General features: G+C 32.8%; 1 protein-coding gene across 3 annotated transcripts in view; it reads right to left on the reverse strand.

Moving 5' to 3' along the window:
- TFPI (tissue factor pathway inhibitor) overlaps positions 1–17,363 on the reverse strand; it is a 65,096-nt gene that overhangs the window by 3,729 nt on the left and 44,004 nt on the right. For 2 of the 3 annotated variants that reach the window (XM_088793926.1, XM_019740703.3), the window contains 3 exons: positions 14,481–14,522; positions 11,885–12,061; positions 11,117–11,212 (listed from right to left, as the gene is read on the reverse strand). In XM_088793926.1, coding sequence (XP_088650052.1) covers positions 11,117–11,212; positions 11,885–12,061; positions 14,481–14,522 — 315 coding nt within the window. Of the gene's footprint in view, positions 1–8,835; positions 9,479–11,116; positions 11,213–11,884; positions 12,062–14,480; positions 14,523–17,363 lie in introns of those variants that run through there. The other variant, XM_088793927.1, reaches the window with a different exon arrangement.

Raw genomic sequence — 17,363 nt, forward strand, 5'->3', positions numbered from 1 at the left:
TAAAGTGTAGGAATTCATGTATAGAAAATTCTAACTTTAAGCTTCAGAGAAGGAGCCCAGAAGAGATGGTTTGACTTAGTCATAAAGTTTTCTCATAAATTGAAGCATGAGTTCTAGATGAGTTAGATGTTTTTGCAAAACAAGGAATATTACTAAAGCCAGAAAATAAAACATGTTTAAACCAGACAGGCTGGTCTCTCAAAGGGGTGAAGCACTTAAAAAACAGAAGATAAAAATGAAACAAGGATAATAAAAGAAACATTTATTTCCTTAAGGCAAAGCAGCAAAATAGATTTAGCCCAGTGGTAGTATTTAGCTGCTTTGGGAATTCCTGCCAGGGAGGGGAAGCTGGTAGGTATTCTTTAGGTGCAGAGCTAAACTGCTTGATAATAAACGAATATTGCAGGTACATTGGTAGGTGGTGGGGAATCCATGTAAGAAAACATTAGTGGCTTTGCCACAAGGTGAAATGTGGGACAGCAAAGGCAGGCAAAGAGGATTTGCTAAAAGTCCAGCAATGACAGAAAATAGAATTTTGAAGAATCCTATAGCCAAAAAAAGCAAATAGGTTGTGCAGAAAGCAAGAAGTGATCTTATGGCAAGTGAACCCCACATGAATAGACTGTAAAAGAAAAAAAATAAGTAAAATGAAACAATTGGAGGAAAAAAAAGAAAAAAAAACCTTATTAAATTGACATGTACATTTTTTATTCCCTCCTGTGTTATAGATATTTAAATACAGATGACAGCATCTTGACACAATGACTCATGTAATAGAGAAATTCTGGAAATTTTAAGAGGAGTGGGAATACTATGGGAAGAATATATGAGAAGACATTTTAGAAAGGTGATATTCTGTGTCAAAATTCAAGAAGTGTAATCACATAAAGAATATTAAGTTTTATTTAGGTCTTTCACCAGGTCTATAAATGCTGTGATTTTTAAGAAACTCAGTATCTGTAAAACTAAAACATTATCCAAGATCATGTAGTCTAATTTATGTTTTACTTCATCCTACTTGGGTGTTATAATACATGATTATTGCTATTGTAAATCAAAACTAAGATGTATTTAGTGAGAACATATGCTTAACTTTCTACAAAACATCAAAATCTCCTGTTACCAACAGTGATTGATGTATGAGGAATTTTCTAACTGTCTAGGAGAGATATACTGCAACTGAGCCCTATTATTATGCAAACTTTTCCAATGTGTGTGCCATGGATTCTCATCAACCTACAGCCTAGAATGTAAGATGGTTATCAGTTGTCACCGCTTTTATTTCCATGAGCTTCCAAGGTCATCAACTATGTTCCAAAAAAAAGAAATACCCTATAAGCAATTAGCCTGATATCAGAAATAGAAAACAGAGGAAATTGCTATTCCTTTTTCTTTATTCTCAGCAAGTACCCACAGATGTTTCATGGCAGATGTGTATGATGTGATGATGTGATTTATATATCTATTTCACTTTAGCATTTTGTACACAAGATATATTAGCCTACAGTAAGTTGCAGATAATATAGGTGGATATCCTTATAAGTTGTACACTTCTTTACAAATGTTAGTTTTTACCGTGTTTCCCTGAAAATAAGACCTGACCGGAAAATAAACCCTGGCATGATTTTTCAGGATGACATCCCCTGAACATAAGCCCTAATGCATCTTTTGAAGCAAACCTTAATATAAGACCTGGTCTTACTTTGGGGGAAACACGGTATGTCGTAAAAGTAATGACCTTCCTAAAGTTCCTTATTCCTGGACAGAGGGAGTTTTCTTATGACAGGAAGGAAACTCATTCTTCTTTTCCGGTAACATGAAACCTACAGTAAACCTGGCCCCATTACAAAATCAAAGCCATTTCAAAGTGAGGGCAAGCTAACCTGGTACATCTGCAGCTACAGTTCCTTGAATGGAAGTAACAAGGGAGGAGCCTCTGTTATACAGGCCAGGAGCCTGGAACACCAGGTAAAAGCTAGAATCAAAATGAGCCTCTTCAGTGGGATCCGAAACCGTGGCAGATACACCACAGGTTTGGTAGGGAGACATACCCTAGATTCTGTCTTCCTTTACCCATTCCAACAATGTCTGCCACTGGACAGATCTGCTCAGAAGCCAAGGGAATGCATTTTCTATAATGTGGGACAGGGAAAGAAGAAGGCAACGGATTGATTTGAGAGCAAACAGACAATTGACCAGCACAAATGCCATCAGAGAGAATTTCATGACCAACTAAATTGTCTAACGCATTAGATTGCTTTTAACTAAAAGTCATTTTGTGACTTCTGAATCAGAGGGTGTCTGGCATGCTGGTTCTAAAAGTGTGGAATCCAGTGTGAAGACACGTGTTGTCCCTCTTACCACATACCTGCTCCACTCAGAGTGTCTATTCACAACTGACTTGATGACAGTTGTCTATCTGACTTTGTCTGCTTTGATTTTAATCACTACCTGCACAGATCATCAAACACAACTCACCATTGACCTAGATCAATACTGAGGTTCCTAACACTAGAAATAAGAATATTTTGGTAGTGGGTTAAACTTTGAAATGAATTAAGGCCGTTGTATTACATATAATTAACATTTAAAAATTTTTAATAAAGCAACAAGTTATCAGTTGGAGAGTCTTTTTAAGGCCATTGCTCTTTGAAACATGAATTATACCTGATATATAATTAATTCATTTCTTCTCAAATCATTTTAACTCTAAGCAGGAAGACTATTATTGGGTTACACTAGCGTAACCCAATACAACAGCAGAATTAGAATAATGAAGCAGATGGTTTCTTATGACATTTCAATTCTAAAATTGTTTGAGTCCTTGATTCAATTTTGAGTCTGGTTCAATCTCCAAAGGTGAGGAAATAAAAAAAATTTGCACCCCATGAAGAGATAAGCTTGACTGTTTTCAATTACCATATTTATTCTAGGTAAACACAGGCAACTCACCTATTCAAAATCCAGACTTGGATATTTACAATGAAAGAAAATATAAAGGTTTCAAAGTAGTTGCACAATGTGATTTTTGGGGGTCTAGATTATAATTATTTGCAGAAATTTTAGATAGAATAAAAGACACTAACCTGACTTCTGTTAACTTTCCAAAGGGACGTTAATAACCAAAAGCATTCTGTCTCGATCTTGCCATTAATAATAAGCTTCTGGTTAGATCAGGGGTGTCAAAACTTTTTTCAACGTTTTTTACCAAGGGCCATATGCGGTAAAATACACAAACAGCCAGGCCACTCACTTGAGGTGAAGTACGTATTGCCTCACTTGGTTTATTTAAGTAAACTAAATATATTTTTGGAATTTGCTGCAGGCCAATTAAAAATGGATTGTGGGCCGCAGTTGGCCCACGGGCCGCAGTTTGGACACCCCTGGTTTAGAGGGTCTGTGATAGGTTTCAGAATTCAGGATCCATTTATTTTCTGCTAGGAACTGACATCATCTAGTATGGCTGCTAAATTGTAAGGTGGAGCTTCAAAGTCAGTTTTATGTGTAAAGCAGTTTATGTAAATTTTCTTTAAAACATATACAATACACATTGAATCTTATACACACTTATACACACTTTGAATCCTTACTGTGGTGCCTTCCTATGTGGTGTTCCCATTTTACATGTCTATTTAGGTTTTTATTTTACCAATCAAATTAAGCTTTATGAATTAACTAATGACTTGTTAAGTAAATTATTTTTTGTCTCCAAGACTATTTCAGGGAATTGACTAATAAATCCTTCCTTTGAATACCAAATTCTCTCTTTTTTCCCATAATTTTTTAGTAAAAAATATATAAAGATTTGTATTTTCTAATTACAGATTATCATTGTAAATTGTTCAAATAACAAAAGTAAAACAAATACAAAAGTGCTCCATAATTTGACCCCTACCCTTTAACTACTGTGAATGGTTTCGTGCCTATCTCCCTGCATGTATACCTATGCTTTGTCTCTGACAATTAAGTTTGCGAACTCATCCTAGAAAAAGTATTGCATACCTCATTGCTGAATATCACTATGGTCACCTTCGAAGTACTCCCCTTGGGAAGCTTTGCACCAATTCCAGAGCCTAGTCCACCCTTCAAAGCAATTTTGGAACTCGTTTCCTGGAATGGCCATCAGAGTTGTTGTCATATGACCCTTGATGTCCTGAATGTCATCAAAATGTCTTCCTTTCAATATTTCCTTTATCTTAGGGTAAAGAAAGAAGTCATTGGGGGCTAGATCAGGTGAGTAGGGAGGGTGTTCCAATACAGTTATTTGTTTACTGGCTAAAAACTCCCTCACGGTCAGTGCCGTGTGATCTGGTGCATTGTCATGAGGCAAGAGCCATGAATTGTTGGCAAAAAGTTCCGGTGGTCTAACTTTTTCACACAGCCTTTTCAGCACTTCCAAATAGTAAACTTGGTTAACTCTTTGTCCAGTTGGTACAAATTCATGATGAATAATCCCTCTGATATCTAAAAATGTTAACAACATTGTTGCAGTAAGTTCGCAAACTTAATTGTCAGACCTTGTATACTGTTCATTGTCTTATTATTATACTTGATACTATTTTGTGGATATGTTTCCACATTTGTTCATATGTATACCTTATTTTTTTTAATGTAAGCACAACATTTTATCTTATGACTTGACTACAATATATTTAATCAATCCATTACTCACGTATATATACTCATAGATTATATCTGTCCATTTTCTTTTCAATTCCAGACATTGGTTCATGAATATCATTGTATATGGGTTCAGATATTTCTAGAGGAGATATTTCTAAAATCAGAATTGTGCATAAAGCTATATTCAGTTTGCAATTTGGTAGATCGGACAGAATTTTCCACTAAAAGTTCATATAAATTTATATCTCTACAGTGGTGTTTAAAAGTACCTAAACATTATTTAACAAAATGTGGACCTTACTGCAATGTATCCATTTATGATTCATTTCTATTTTTCTCTTCTCACATCCAAGAAAATAAAAGGGTACTATGTAAACTAGTAATTGCTCGTAGCTCTTCAAATGTTCTACAAAATATGATTAATGAGAATATAAGATGCCACTGATTTTAAGATGCACTGTTATTTTATGTACTGCTTGTAAAGAAAAACACACAAATTGCACTACTACACATTATTAGTTGTAAGCTTCATCATGATTTAAGCAATGTTAAAATGTGGAAAAATATTAATCTTAGATAAATAAAATATGATAATTTATCTTTTTGTATAACCACACCAAGCTTAAATGCATACATACACACATATACAAAGATACACAAAGATGAGAAAGAAATGATATATGCTATCCTTTGGGCCAAACACTGACAGGGAATGCCATCAGAAGGAAGGATGATTACTATAGAGACTTTATAGTAGGTAGCAAGTTTAACAGTTTGCTAGGTTACAATTCTACAAAATAGATTCTTTTATGGTGAGCTTATTCTGTACTTTTGGGGATTCTCCAGAAGCTACTTCCAGTCTTGAATTTTATTTACTTTGTGATGAGTTGGAAAACAAAAATAGCAAAGAAATATTGAAAGAATATGCTAGACTTTGATAGTGTTGTCTCTATATAATGGAAACGTGGCTGATTTTCTTCTTGTTCCTTTTCTATTTTTTCAAGTTGGATGCAATTATAATGCTCATATTATATAATAAAATATATTACATAAATATATTAGAAATAATAGTTATAATAAAAATATTTTTAGAGTGTTTCTAATGTCCTGGCATCATAAAGAAAAGTCTGGAGATTGGAATCTGTCTGATTAGGAATGGAGAACAATCCTATCACCTGTACATTTACTATTTACATGTAGTAAATCTGTACTGCAGGAAAAGCATGTATCTCTATTCATTAACAAAGGAGAAGTGGTTTTACATGGGCAGAAACTAACATTCCACATAGAAGAGAAGAGAAGGCAGGGAATGGGAAAATGATTACTACAGAACTTTTTGTCTTAGGAGTAACAGTACGAAGCCAAACCATATTCAGAGAGCTAAACATTTGAAGGCAAAAATTATTGGGTTGGCATGTTCAATCTGGACTGATTCTAGAATTAAAGGATAAAAAGTTCATGGCTTTTATGCACTCTGTGATCATAGTTGCTCTGGCCATTCAGATCCATTTAATGGCAGTAAGATATGACAGAAAAATAGAAAGCTCTTTCTGTTGTGTCCCTAGAAAAGGTAGAGTTGGGATTTTCCTAATCAACACATTTTATATTAATGCTTCTCAAATTTTTTCCTTCAAAGATTGTCCAGTGTTCAAGAAGGAAAAGGGCAGTCATAGAATTACACACAACATAAGAGTAGCACAGTTTTTTCTAACTTATTTCTACCTCATTCCTAACCTGCCTTGTAGAGTAACCAATATCAAATTGGTATTATAATAGGGATTTTTCTTTTAGTGAACACATGTACCAAATCTCTCCCATCCAACATGTATCATTAATTTATTAGTTTGTAGTTTGTATTGTATTCATTTGTGGATGAGTTTTCATTTATAGTTGTGTAATGGTAACAGGCATAAGATTATTCCTACTATTTTAAATGTTCATACAGAATTAGTGTCATTCAAAATAACTTGGTTTACACATTGAAGTCTATGATTTTCTTTTTCTTTTTTAACGGTTTATGTATATTATTTGAGTCTTAAAACCTCTTCTCTGGAGGAATCCTATGACTGGGGCACACATTTTATCCTTGGTAAACGCAGACATGGTCCAGGAAGAAAGGGATTAACAGAAGTAGTCAGTGGTCACCTAGGGTGACTGCATTTGGATGGCAGCAGTCTTGGCAGAGGTGAAGTGCTATATTTTTGTTGCTCACCTGCTCTCTTGCCAGGAAGTAGAAGATCTGATGGATCCTCTTCATAAGTTATCATCTATTTTTGGAAAGGCATTTTGTCAGAAAATGAGCATATGAAGTACCTGATTGACCATGCAGGCATATTTAGATTATGAGGGAAGTTTCTATGCTTTTTGGTCTGAGAACATGTTAGGAAAAACAGGATACTTCTTTGAGACTGTGGAAGTGGGTTGTTGATGAAGTGGGGCTCTTCAGAATTGTTGACACTGATAGTGATTAACGGTGATATATATATAATGAATTAATCTGGTCTCTTAATTATCTATCCATCCCTATCTATCTGTTGTTTATGCCACCAGGTTTTCCTGAGCCGATATTAGTTCATGCTTATTTTTCAGTGTGTCATGTCCCAATGTATATGTGATTTTAAAAAAATTAAAAGACTTTTTAAAAGAAACGAATTTATATATCTAAGTTTTTACAAAATTTTACAAACCAAATTTTCTGTCCATACATATTTAAAATAAATAACTTAATTTATTTTTTGGCATCCCCTTTTCATTTTCATTAATGTCCCAGCTTGTATTATATGATTGTTGAGGTAATCTACACACAAAGAATTGATGGTCTGAACAAAACAGGTAAGGGTAAAATTGGAAGAGATAGAATAAACATTTCATTGGGGAAAGCAATAGACTTTAATAACTGACTAGAAGAATAGAAGTGATCAATGAGATTACCAAGTGCTCTTGTAGAATAATTGGAAAAAATGATGACAGAATTCTGAAAGTTTGGAAACCTGGAAATATTGAAAAAGATAAAGAAAAATTATACAAATAAAATTTCTTTGGCTTTAATCCCCATGATACTTCTGCATGCCAATATTCTCAACTCTAATAATTTGCTTTCACTTGTACACAGGGACATGCTTATAAAACATTTTATTAAAAAATTCCTTAAGAAAGAGTAAGCCTCAATCTTTGAGATCACCTAAGTAGCCTATTCATATTGAAATAGGGAAATAAAAGAGAAAATTAAAAAACAAACAAACAAAAAAAAAACTAACTTCAGTTGTGTTTAATAAGAATTCAACTATCTTGAGTCAAGAGGGCTCACTGAAGAAATATATTCTCAAGCTCATTTGCAATATTATGATAGTTAAGAATAAATAGCAATTAAAAAAGAATTGCCAGACTGTTTTCTAGTATCATGGAACAGAACTTCTGAAATGCTTTCTTGGTATCATCATGAAGAGAATCATTAAAATTATATTTACACATATTTCACTTAATAACTAATACAATCTAGCTACTTTTTTGGAATATTCAAATACTTGATGTAAGGATTATTATTTAATAGAAAGAATTTAAAATGAATGCTATTCTATGTGTATGGTGGGTCATGTTATTATTCCTGTAAACAGAATCAAAACCTTAAAGTATTTCCATCATTTCAAAAAAACCTAATACACACAGAGGAACTTACATATTTAATTAAAACTTGGAACAAGGTTTTACATAAACATAGAGCTGTATATTTTTAAATTTTAATAGAACATTAATATAATTGTAAGCAGTGACAGGTGTAAGCATTTTGGAGCTGGAATATCAAAAGTATCTTTATAGACCTTAGCAAAGATCTTTGATGGATTCGGGAAGGAATAATCTAGGTGTAGAAAGGATGGGGTTATAATTTTCTTCCTACACTCTGCCACTTGGATATGGTAGAGAAGGGATTACCTAGGTCTTAGCAGAGAGGGACAGCTGCATTCCCACCTTTTCATGTTGGATTGGGCAGACAAGGGATCATGCAGGTTTTAGGAAGAGTGGAGGCAGAGCCATTACCCGTTAAGCCACTCTTCAAACCAAACTTCCCATTGAAGTTATTGCAACATTGTTTCTTGATTTAAATTAGAAAGGTTACAAAACAAAATAAAAAAAATATACTATGCTTATAGAAAAGAAGAAAAGGGGTCAAATTGGCAAGAGGAATTTAGATTTTGAAGCAAATACTTGCAATAAAAAATAAAATAGTTCTAGACAAATAAAGAAGGCAATGTGCCCTAATTTTAGATGGCATTACTAGGAATCATCCTTAAATGTCTATTATTTTAAACAAAAATCCTATTAATGTTGTTTTCTTTTAAATTCATGTTGTGAATTTTTTACTGCTTCCTTAGTTAATTATTTACTCTTAAACATTATTACATGTTTTACTGTGCATCTATATAAAAATGTAGAGAGGATATTTATTTTATCACATGGTATTTGAAACTCATTTAGTTTCTCACACTTATTTTCTTTATTTCCGCCTATTTTGGTTGTTTACCTGCCAAAAATCATGATTTTTATACAGTACTTCATAAAACGTCAAGGCAAAACCATCCCCTAACCTGCTCTATACATTAAAATGTTTTAATGATGAACACTGGAACCCCTGCATTTTAATTAGTAAAGTAACCCAAATAAAACATTGAAACATATTGAAAACTGATTTCATACATTTTTTTTATTTGTAGATATATTGTATCACATGTAACTTTAAACCCATTAATAGGTTTGCCATTCTAAACTTTCAAATCTTTCGCATCCAACAAGATTTAGCATGCTTTTCATCACGTGATATTTAACTGGATAGCACAAAATGTCATTGACAGACACAGAGCTGGAAGGACACAAAAAGCAATGCAATGAAATTACTTAATTTTAGAGATTAAAAAATCAGAACTACAAAGATACTTGTAATTATTACAAACAAAGTAGTGTTTCAAAATTAGACTCAAATTCACCTGGCGTTGAATTCACTGTCCTCATTATAGAATCTAATGACCTCAAAGGATTTTGAATATACCATATTGTCTAACTCCCACTGAAATTTTGCATGCCCTTGATGACATCTCAAGCGCTATTAGAACTCTACTAAAATACCTACAATTTAATCCCTGAGGCACCCATTCATTTTTGAAGATGTCACATTTAAAAAAAAACAACACTTTACAGACAGAAATTTATACTTTAGATTTCATGCATTACTCCTGATTCTTAGGCTGGGTTGGGGGAGATATGGAAGGGTGGAGATGTGCATGTGTATGTGGGGGGATTGAAATGCAGTGGACTGAAGATGAGACGTGTACAGGACTTAATTCTCCTTTCACATGATAGTATTTCAAGTACTGAGAGCATATTTAGTGTTCCCTGTTGGAAGTAATGTCTCCTTACACTTTCCAATCCTTCTATAAACATGTTTCCAGTTGTCTTTGTAACAATTGGTATGGCACACAGGGCTGAAGCAAGCCCCACCAACATGATCAGGTCTGGACATCTGCACCCCTCATTGCAGACAAGTCATAGTCAGCATTAGCAGTACTTCTGCATGTGGGCGGAAGTTTTATTCACTTTTGGTTTGTTTGCCTGCTTGCTTATTTGTTGTAAAGAGAGATGCTTAAAGACGTTCTGATTCTGTGCCCCACCTGATTCTGATACATGGCCCAGACACTGTGTCTCTTTTTACTCTGGTTGCAATTTTAATAGCCACAGAATGCTTTTAACTGGTGCCAAGTTTACGTATAAGCTTTCACATGGACTCCTTCTAAGCACAATCTCCAATTTCTGATTTTAAAAGTTTAGGTAGGACCTTACATTTATCCTGGTAACTTTCAGCTTTTTAGGCTGTTTCTAACTGCCCATATGTTTGTGGTTTCTCGTTATGTTTTCACTATTTTCCCAGCTCTGTGATTTCGTGGGCATATTTCTTATATGATTGTTTAAATGTGAATAATGTGTTGACAGGGTAGAGTCCAGAAAAGAGTTCTGTAGAAGTCTAAAAAGGAATTCCCTTCAGAGTGACATAAGCTGTGGGGAGGGTTGTCAACAGGTGCCTAACCTGTCCTGTGACTGTCACCAGAGGCCTGCCCAATACTCTGCTCAGTTCTAGACTATTTCAGCCCACCTCTGACACATTGCTGTGGTGATAATGGTTTACCATCAGACACTGAGGCTGATGATTCCTAGCATTATTTTATAGCTTGAATTTGGCATGGAGTTAAATATCATATGAAAGTTTTCATGTGCTATGTACTCAAAAGCCAACTTCAAAGCATATTTTAAAACAGATTAGGAAAATTATGACTTTTATGGGATTAAATGTCTTACACATTTTGAATCTCAGTGTTTCAACAAACCTATTACTAAATTGCAAAAAAGTATAATTTCTTTAAAAGTATAGTTCTAATATACAGTCTACTTCTATTGTTACCAAGATAATATTTTTCTGGCAGCAATTTTTAACAAATGTGATTCTTACCCAAAAAGCTGGGAACCTTGGTAGGCTGGGGAGTCAAGGAGTCATTATTCACAGGATCAAGCTGGGTTCTGTGATCAACCTCCTGGAAACCATTCACTAGAAAATATACAGACAATTTAAAAAAAAATAAATGAGACATTGTCACAAGCTCATAATTATATACAAAAGCAATGCACAGCAGTTTTGTTAAGAAAAGTAGATGTCTAGGAATACTAACATGTTATATTAGTGAACAGAGAATCTTAAAAAAGAATATATATATATATATATATATATATATATATATATATATGTATATTTCCATGAGTAACTTTGTGATTCTTAGTCAAAGAAAGTATAACAGTTAATGTTTAAGTTACTCCTTTAATAAATTTTATGGTCAGATAAAACTGGCTGATTTTAGGTAGTGGGATCCAAAGAACCATTTACCTTCAAATTGTTACGAACTTAAGAATTTCAGCAGTCTTAGTCTTGTGCCTAAATTATACTACAGTATTCTCAGGAAGGGAAATTAAATAATGGAACCTAAAAAAATGCAAGGTCAGTTCTATGAAAATAATTTTCACTATAGTTAGATTTCTTAAATGTCTGCTTTTTTTAAAAAAGAAAATAACAGTGATTAATTTCTATCACATTTAATAAATATAAATATATCTTCATTTGTATGGTTAAAACAAAATCTGGGTAAACCTGAACATCCTATAAGGTACCCTTTGAAAAAAACAATTGTCTATAAATGAGCTACAATGAGATGAGAAATAAACTTACATGTATCCTCACAGGTGTTCTGGCACTCTTCCAATGATTCAAAGTTGTTTAGATTACCAAGGCATCCGCCGTACTTGAAATGTTCACACTGCCTTGACTGATTGCTATAAAAATACCTGGTAATATAACCTCGACAGATTCCAGCATCTTCTTCCAAAAAGCAGAAATCTGGCTTTTCTAGCAATTATAAAAATGTCAGAAAGCAATATTCTTTTTGTGTGAATGATTTCATTGTTTTTATTAAACATATAAATAGCTGGTTATACTAAAGTTATTTAAGGAGTAAACATAAAATGTTAAAAATAATAGGTAAAAATATAACTTTATCCACAACTGTACAATATTAAAATTACCTATTATAACATTTAGAATAAGGAAGATGCAACTATCACGCACTGTTGCTATGGAATTTCAAGTTCTAAATTTCTCAGAGTAAATTAGTAGGACGTTAACTATCAACTATTCATGATTTGTGATAATGGAAAATATTGGGTTATTTTACCCTCAGTTTGGAAGTAGAACATATTTTGGCAAAAATTTGGTTTAATCATTTTTATTAACCTTATGTGCAGCGACATTTAGCAGAGATCTATAGGTATTTCATACCTTTTAGGTATGGGGACTCATGAGGGAAAAAGTGTAAAGTGTTGCTTCAATAAAAATGAATTCAATAAACAGAAAAAGAAAAAAACTAGAGAAGAAGCTTTGAGGGCTATGGAAGCTTTTCATTGCTATTTTTAGAAGTTCCTGAATTCTTAAGCCAGAATTAATATCTGTATTAGGTATGATATCTTCTACCACTGTGTTTCTTATTTTTCTTCTTCCAGTCATTGGAATGACTCCAACAGTGCAAAGGCAGAAAGGAAATACATGTTCAGGAATTGGAGAGGCTTTCGAAAAAAATCTAATACCCATTCTTTGTTAGTGTTCCAAACTAGGATAAACACACAGCTGTCACAGAAGTTGTGCCACTGTGATCCAGATTACAAGCTTCGTCTGCATGCATACTCTGTAAATAAGAGAATTGAACTTATTTTTAAATTATTATGATCTTAAGACATATGGAGCTTGGGTTTTTTTAAGGCAAAGCTTCAATTTCCATTTTTCTCCTCTGCAACTGTAGCACCATAGTGGTGAGACTGAACTGTCGTATCCTTTTACATCTGAAAGCAATTGGCTCTTCTGTCTTAGGAAACAATGCTCATGAGTGTTTTACTAGAAAAAGAGCAAGCATGTAACAATGTTAATGATTTCTGAAACAGTTGCCAATCTGTAGAAAAACCAATCTCCTATGAAAAAAATTGTTATTAAACTATTTTAATATAGTGTATTTTAACATAGTGTAAAATGTCAAATTTCTATAACTTCTCTAAGTACCGATTTGGAAGTTATTTTACTATTTATTGCCTATTGTGTCTCAAATGAATGTTACTATTATTCCCGTAGTAACAATTTGGAGTTTAGCTTAATATCTGGGATAAGAAAAATAAATAATTCTTTAATTTGTATAATATTTCTTTATATGAAAAAGAAAAAATACCTTCAATTACTATCATTTTGATTTGCTTTGGTCTTAGTATGAAATTTTAAATAATCTTAAATGGTATAAGAATTCTATGTTCAACAAAAAGGAGTAGGCAAAAATATTGCATATAAACAACAGAAAACAGTAGCAAATTATGCTGAAAAGTATAATTAAGAACTTCCACATCTGTAAGTTGTTATTATTTATATGAGACCCTGTTCTAGGACATAAATTTATTTTAGAACAAAGTTGAACACTTGTAAAATATTTCTGCTTAGGCCTACAGTTTAAAATACTTATTATTAGAAATCAAGAAATTCATGTCTCATATCCCTCAGATAAATAAAGTTACATTCATATTGAATCTGTATACACAATCTTTGTTCTAAATTGATGCTCAGTTAAAACTGAGTAACATAGAATACATACGTTAAGCTACATACCAATTTCCACAAGCCATATGATTTTTCACTGTTAACTTTTGTTTGAGGCTGCATATTTGGCAATTGTCTTAAACTAAACTTTCTTTCAAAAAATTCATGCCCCACATTCCTCAGATAAAGTAACACTCATAGTGAATCTGTATACAAACACTAAATCATATTGAGAAGAGTAATCGTTTATTGCTATATATCCTCACTACTTTTGCTTATGCTTGTTGACAACTCAAGACATATATCAATTCAGGGTGGTATTGGATGAAATTTGCTAAAGGCCCACAATGCTGAGATTATCAAAGGATTAGAGATCAGAGAACTAAAGTAAGACTAGCAACATCTAAGTCACTATCTGGGAGATGTTAAAATAGCATGTGTGTGGCCCTGGATTGTTACTGATCTAATACTAAATATCATGCTGCGTTAGAGTGACTGAATACGAGTATAGTGTTTGAAGCCTTCCCTGCCACATATTATGCATGCTATTTCTAATTTTTCATTATATCTTCTGAAACAGAAAAACATTTCCAAGATCACAAAAACTTATGATGAATTCTGTATCAGAGAATGCTAAGAATTGAATTTGCAAGTGCCATAGGTAAATTGTACTAATGAGCACAAAATGAATGTTCACCTTTTTGCAATGTTGCCTTTTCCTTTACAGTCTTCGGAAAATCTGCAAGGAAAAAAAATATGTGTATCAATTACCACAATTTATAAAAAAATGTTATGAATTTTGATTTGACCCACTAGCATAATGTATTATCATTAAAATTATTCTTATACAAAATGTCAGTAAATTTATTTTCTCTAAATATTATGTTATTTACATTATTACAACCATGCAGCCATCTTATTTTAGCATATCTCAAAAACTGTTAAAAGTTCTAACACATTTACAAAAATAAGAATTCATGGTGAACTAAGTTTGTTCAAAATATTTGTGATTAAATAGTTATTTATAAAATAATATGAAATATGAAAGGAACTCAAACAGCTTGCTTTGCATATAAAAACAGGTAACTTCTATAGAGGATTGAGAGTGGGGTGGAAAGAATCAGAATTACCTCCTTTCCTGTTTCTCTTCCCCTAACTCATTGTTTCAACCTAATTAAAAGTTTCATTATTATTTGCAAGTATAGAGGAGAAATAAGCAAAAGGTATCTGGGACATATTTTTGGGTTTAACCTCATAGATTTAATGGAATTACTCCACTCAAGAACTAGAATGTTACTTTGGCCCATTATATTTCAACTATGGATTCTCAGTTTTAATTTAAATGATAGATACTGAAATTCAAGTTGATATAATATGCAAAGTTTTAATATTTTCATATAAACATTAGCAAAGCTGAGTGATACTTATTTTTTGTGTAATAACTTGTTTTTATAAATAAAAGCTTTGGTCAAGGCAACTTAGAATTAGTTGTATGGCCAGAGTGACAGAAAGGAAGATAGTTGGGGCTGGGTGGGGGGGGAGGTGGGGGGGAGGTGGAGGTGGAGGTGGAGGTGGAGGTGGAGGTCGAGAGAGAGAGAGAGAGAGAGAGAGAGAGAGAGAGAGAGAGAGAGAGAGAGAGAGAGAGAGAAATGTGTTGGGTTATATGGCTGTTTCAGCCAATGATCAATCAGGTTATTCTTCAGAGTAAACCATCTATGAGTCATAAGGTAATGGGGCCTGTCTCCTTTTTATCATGTTTTATTCAATAGTCTTTTTGAAAAGATTTTTTTTTTCTAATTGTATTTTAAATATTAAGGAAACCTGATGTGCTTTTTTTAGCATTGTAAATAACCAAACACAATTAATGTTTTATAATTAGATAGTAGATTGTCATAAAAGCTTACATTAAAATATTTTAATATAAAACAAATATGTTGCAGTTTTAATTTATGAGGGCAATGAAATAATATATACATATAATTAGTATATAAAACTAGAGTGCTAAATAATCATTTTCAGTTTTACCTACTAACAATAGCCATAGGATGGGAACATAGAAATGCTTGATTTCAATGTTCACGCAGTATTAAAAGAGGTAATTATTTTGTTTGTTTCTGGTTTCCTTCCAAGTAGAAGTAACTCAGCTGGTATACATGTGAAGTAACTCAAATAATGTGTTTAGCACGTTGGAATTTTAGATGTATATGTATTACCAATGATTATCTTTGAGGATTCTGAAAATAACAAACATGTACACCTCATTTAACTGAAATTTATGCCAATTACAGTCTGGAAAAATAGAGAAAAGATTTACAGCAAATTATTCAAATTATCGTATTTCCCTAGATTTATACAGAACATAACATTTATTGATGTCTCAAGGAGTAATGATGATACATTTTAGTAATTTCCATTTTAGTAATTCCTTGAACTTCAACTTACATGAATTCACATATTACATATTTCATTATGAATATTTAAATGCAATTAATATACAACAAATTAATGCATAATTATCTGATACGTTTTAGAAATTATAATTTCCTCCCCATTCTTTCTTCATCTTTTTCTCTTTTGTTGGAGAAGGGGAGGGTAAAATCTGAAAGCTAACTTTCAATGTCTTTATTATTGAAATCAGTCTAGAAAATAATCTAAGTAGGTGGGAAATTGACTCTATGGGAAGAAGACCCTTGTTACTTAACTAGGTCTTCACAAGTCCAAACAAATAAAACATAAAATGACAAAACTAAAAATAAAGAGAGTAGACAAGCTATTTACATGTTCTTTAATTCTTTGTGGAGGAAATTCCTGTGTAAAGCTCTATGAAAAGTCACAATTCACAATTATCCCAACTAATAAAAGAGTAATTAATAGAAAAGGCATACTTTCTAGATCCTTTAAAGATATTTCAGGAATTGATGCTCCATGAATTTGTATGTGACATTTTTAACCTTGCTGTAGAGGCTGATTGGCTAGAAAGCCAAGTGGGAATTTGATATTTTTCATCTAATTCTTTAATTTCCCATACTACTTTATGCCTATTTTTCATACAATAACAATAAAAGATCATGTTGTTGGTTAGGCTACAGGGAAAAAAGCCACTAAAACAAAAGACAAACATTTTGAAAGCCATATATCTGGAAGCCATTTTACAAACTTATTCTTTAACTTTTTAACCTTGTTACCATGCCTTTGCTATTACATAGGTAAATACACCAAACAAAATTACAAGTATTTGGAAACAATTAATAAAACAAGTTTACATACAAAAGAGCAGTTGATACACACACACACACACGCACACACACACATGCTCGCCCACACACATGGTCTGGCAATTAAGTTCACGAATATGTTGCACTGATATTTCTAACCTTTTTGATATCAGAGGGATTATTCATTATGAATTTGTACCAACTGGACAAACAGTTAGCCAAGTTTACTATTTGGAAGTGATGAAAAGTCTGCGTGAAAAAGTTAGATGACCTGAATTTTTCTCCAACAATTCATGGATCTGGCATCACAACAATGCACCAGCTCATACAGTGTTGTCTGTGAGGGAGTTTTTAGCCAGTAAACA

The sequence above is a fragment of the Rhinolophus sinicus genome, chromosome 17 (genome assembly GCF_057876585.1).
Source record: "Rhinolophus sinicus isolate RSI-liver-muscle chromosome 17, RSI-T2T, whole genome shotgun sequence".
NCBI classification, from domain to species: domain Eukaryota; kingdom Metazoa; phylum Chordata; class Mammalia; order Chiroptera; family Rhinolophidae; genus Rhinolophus; species Rhinolophus sinicus.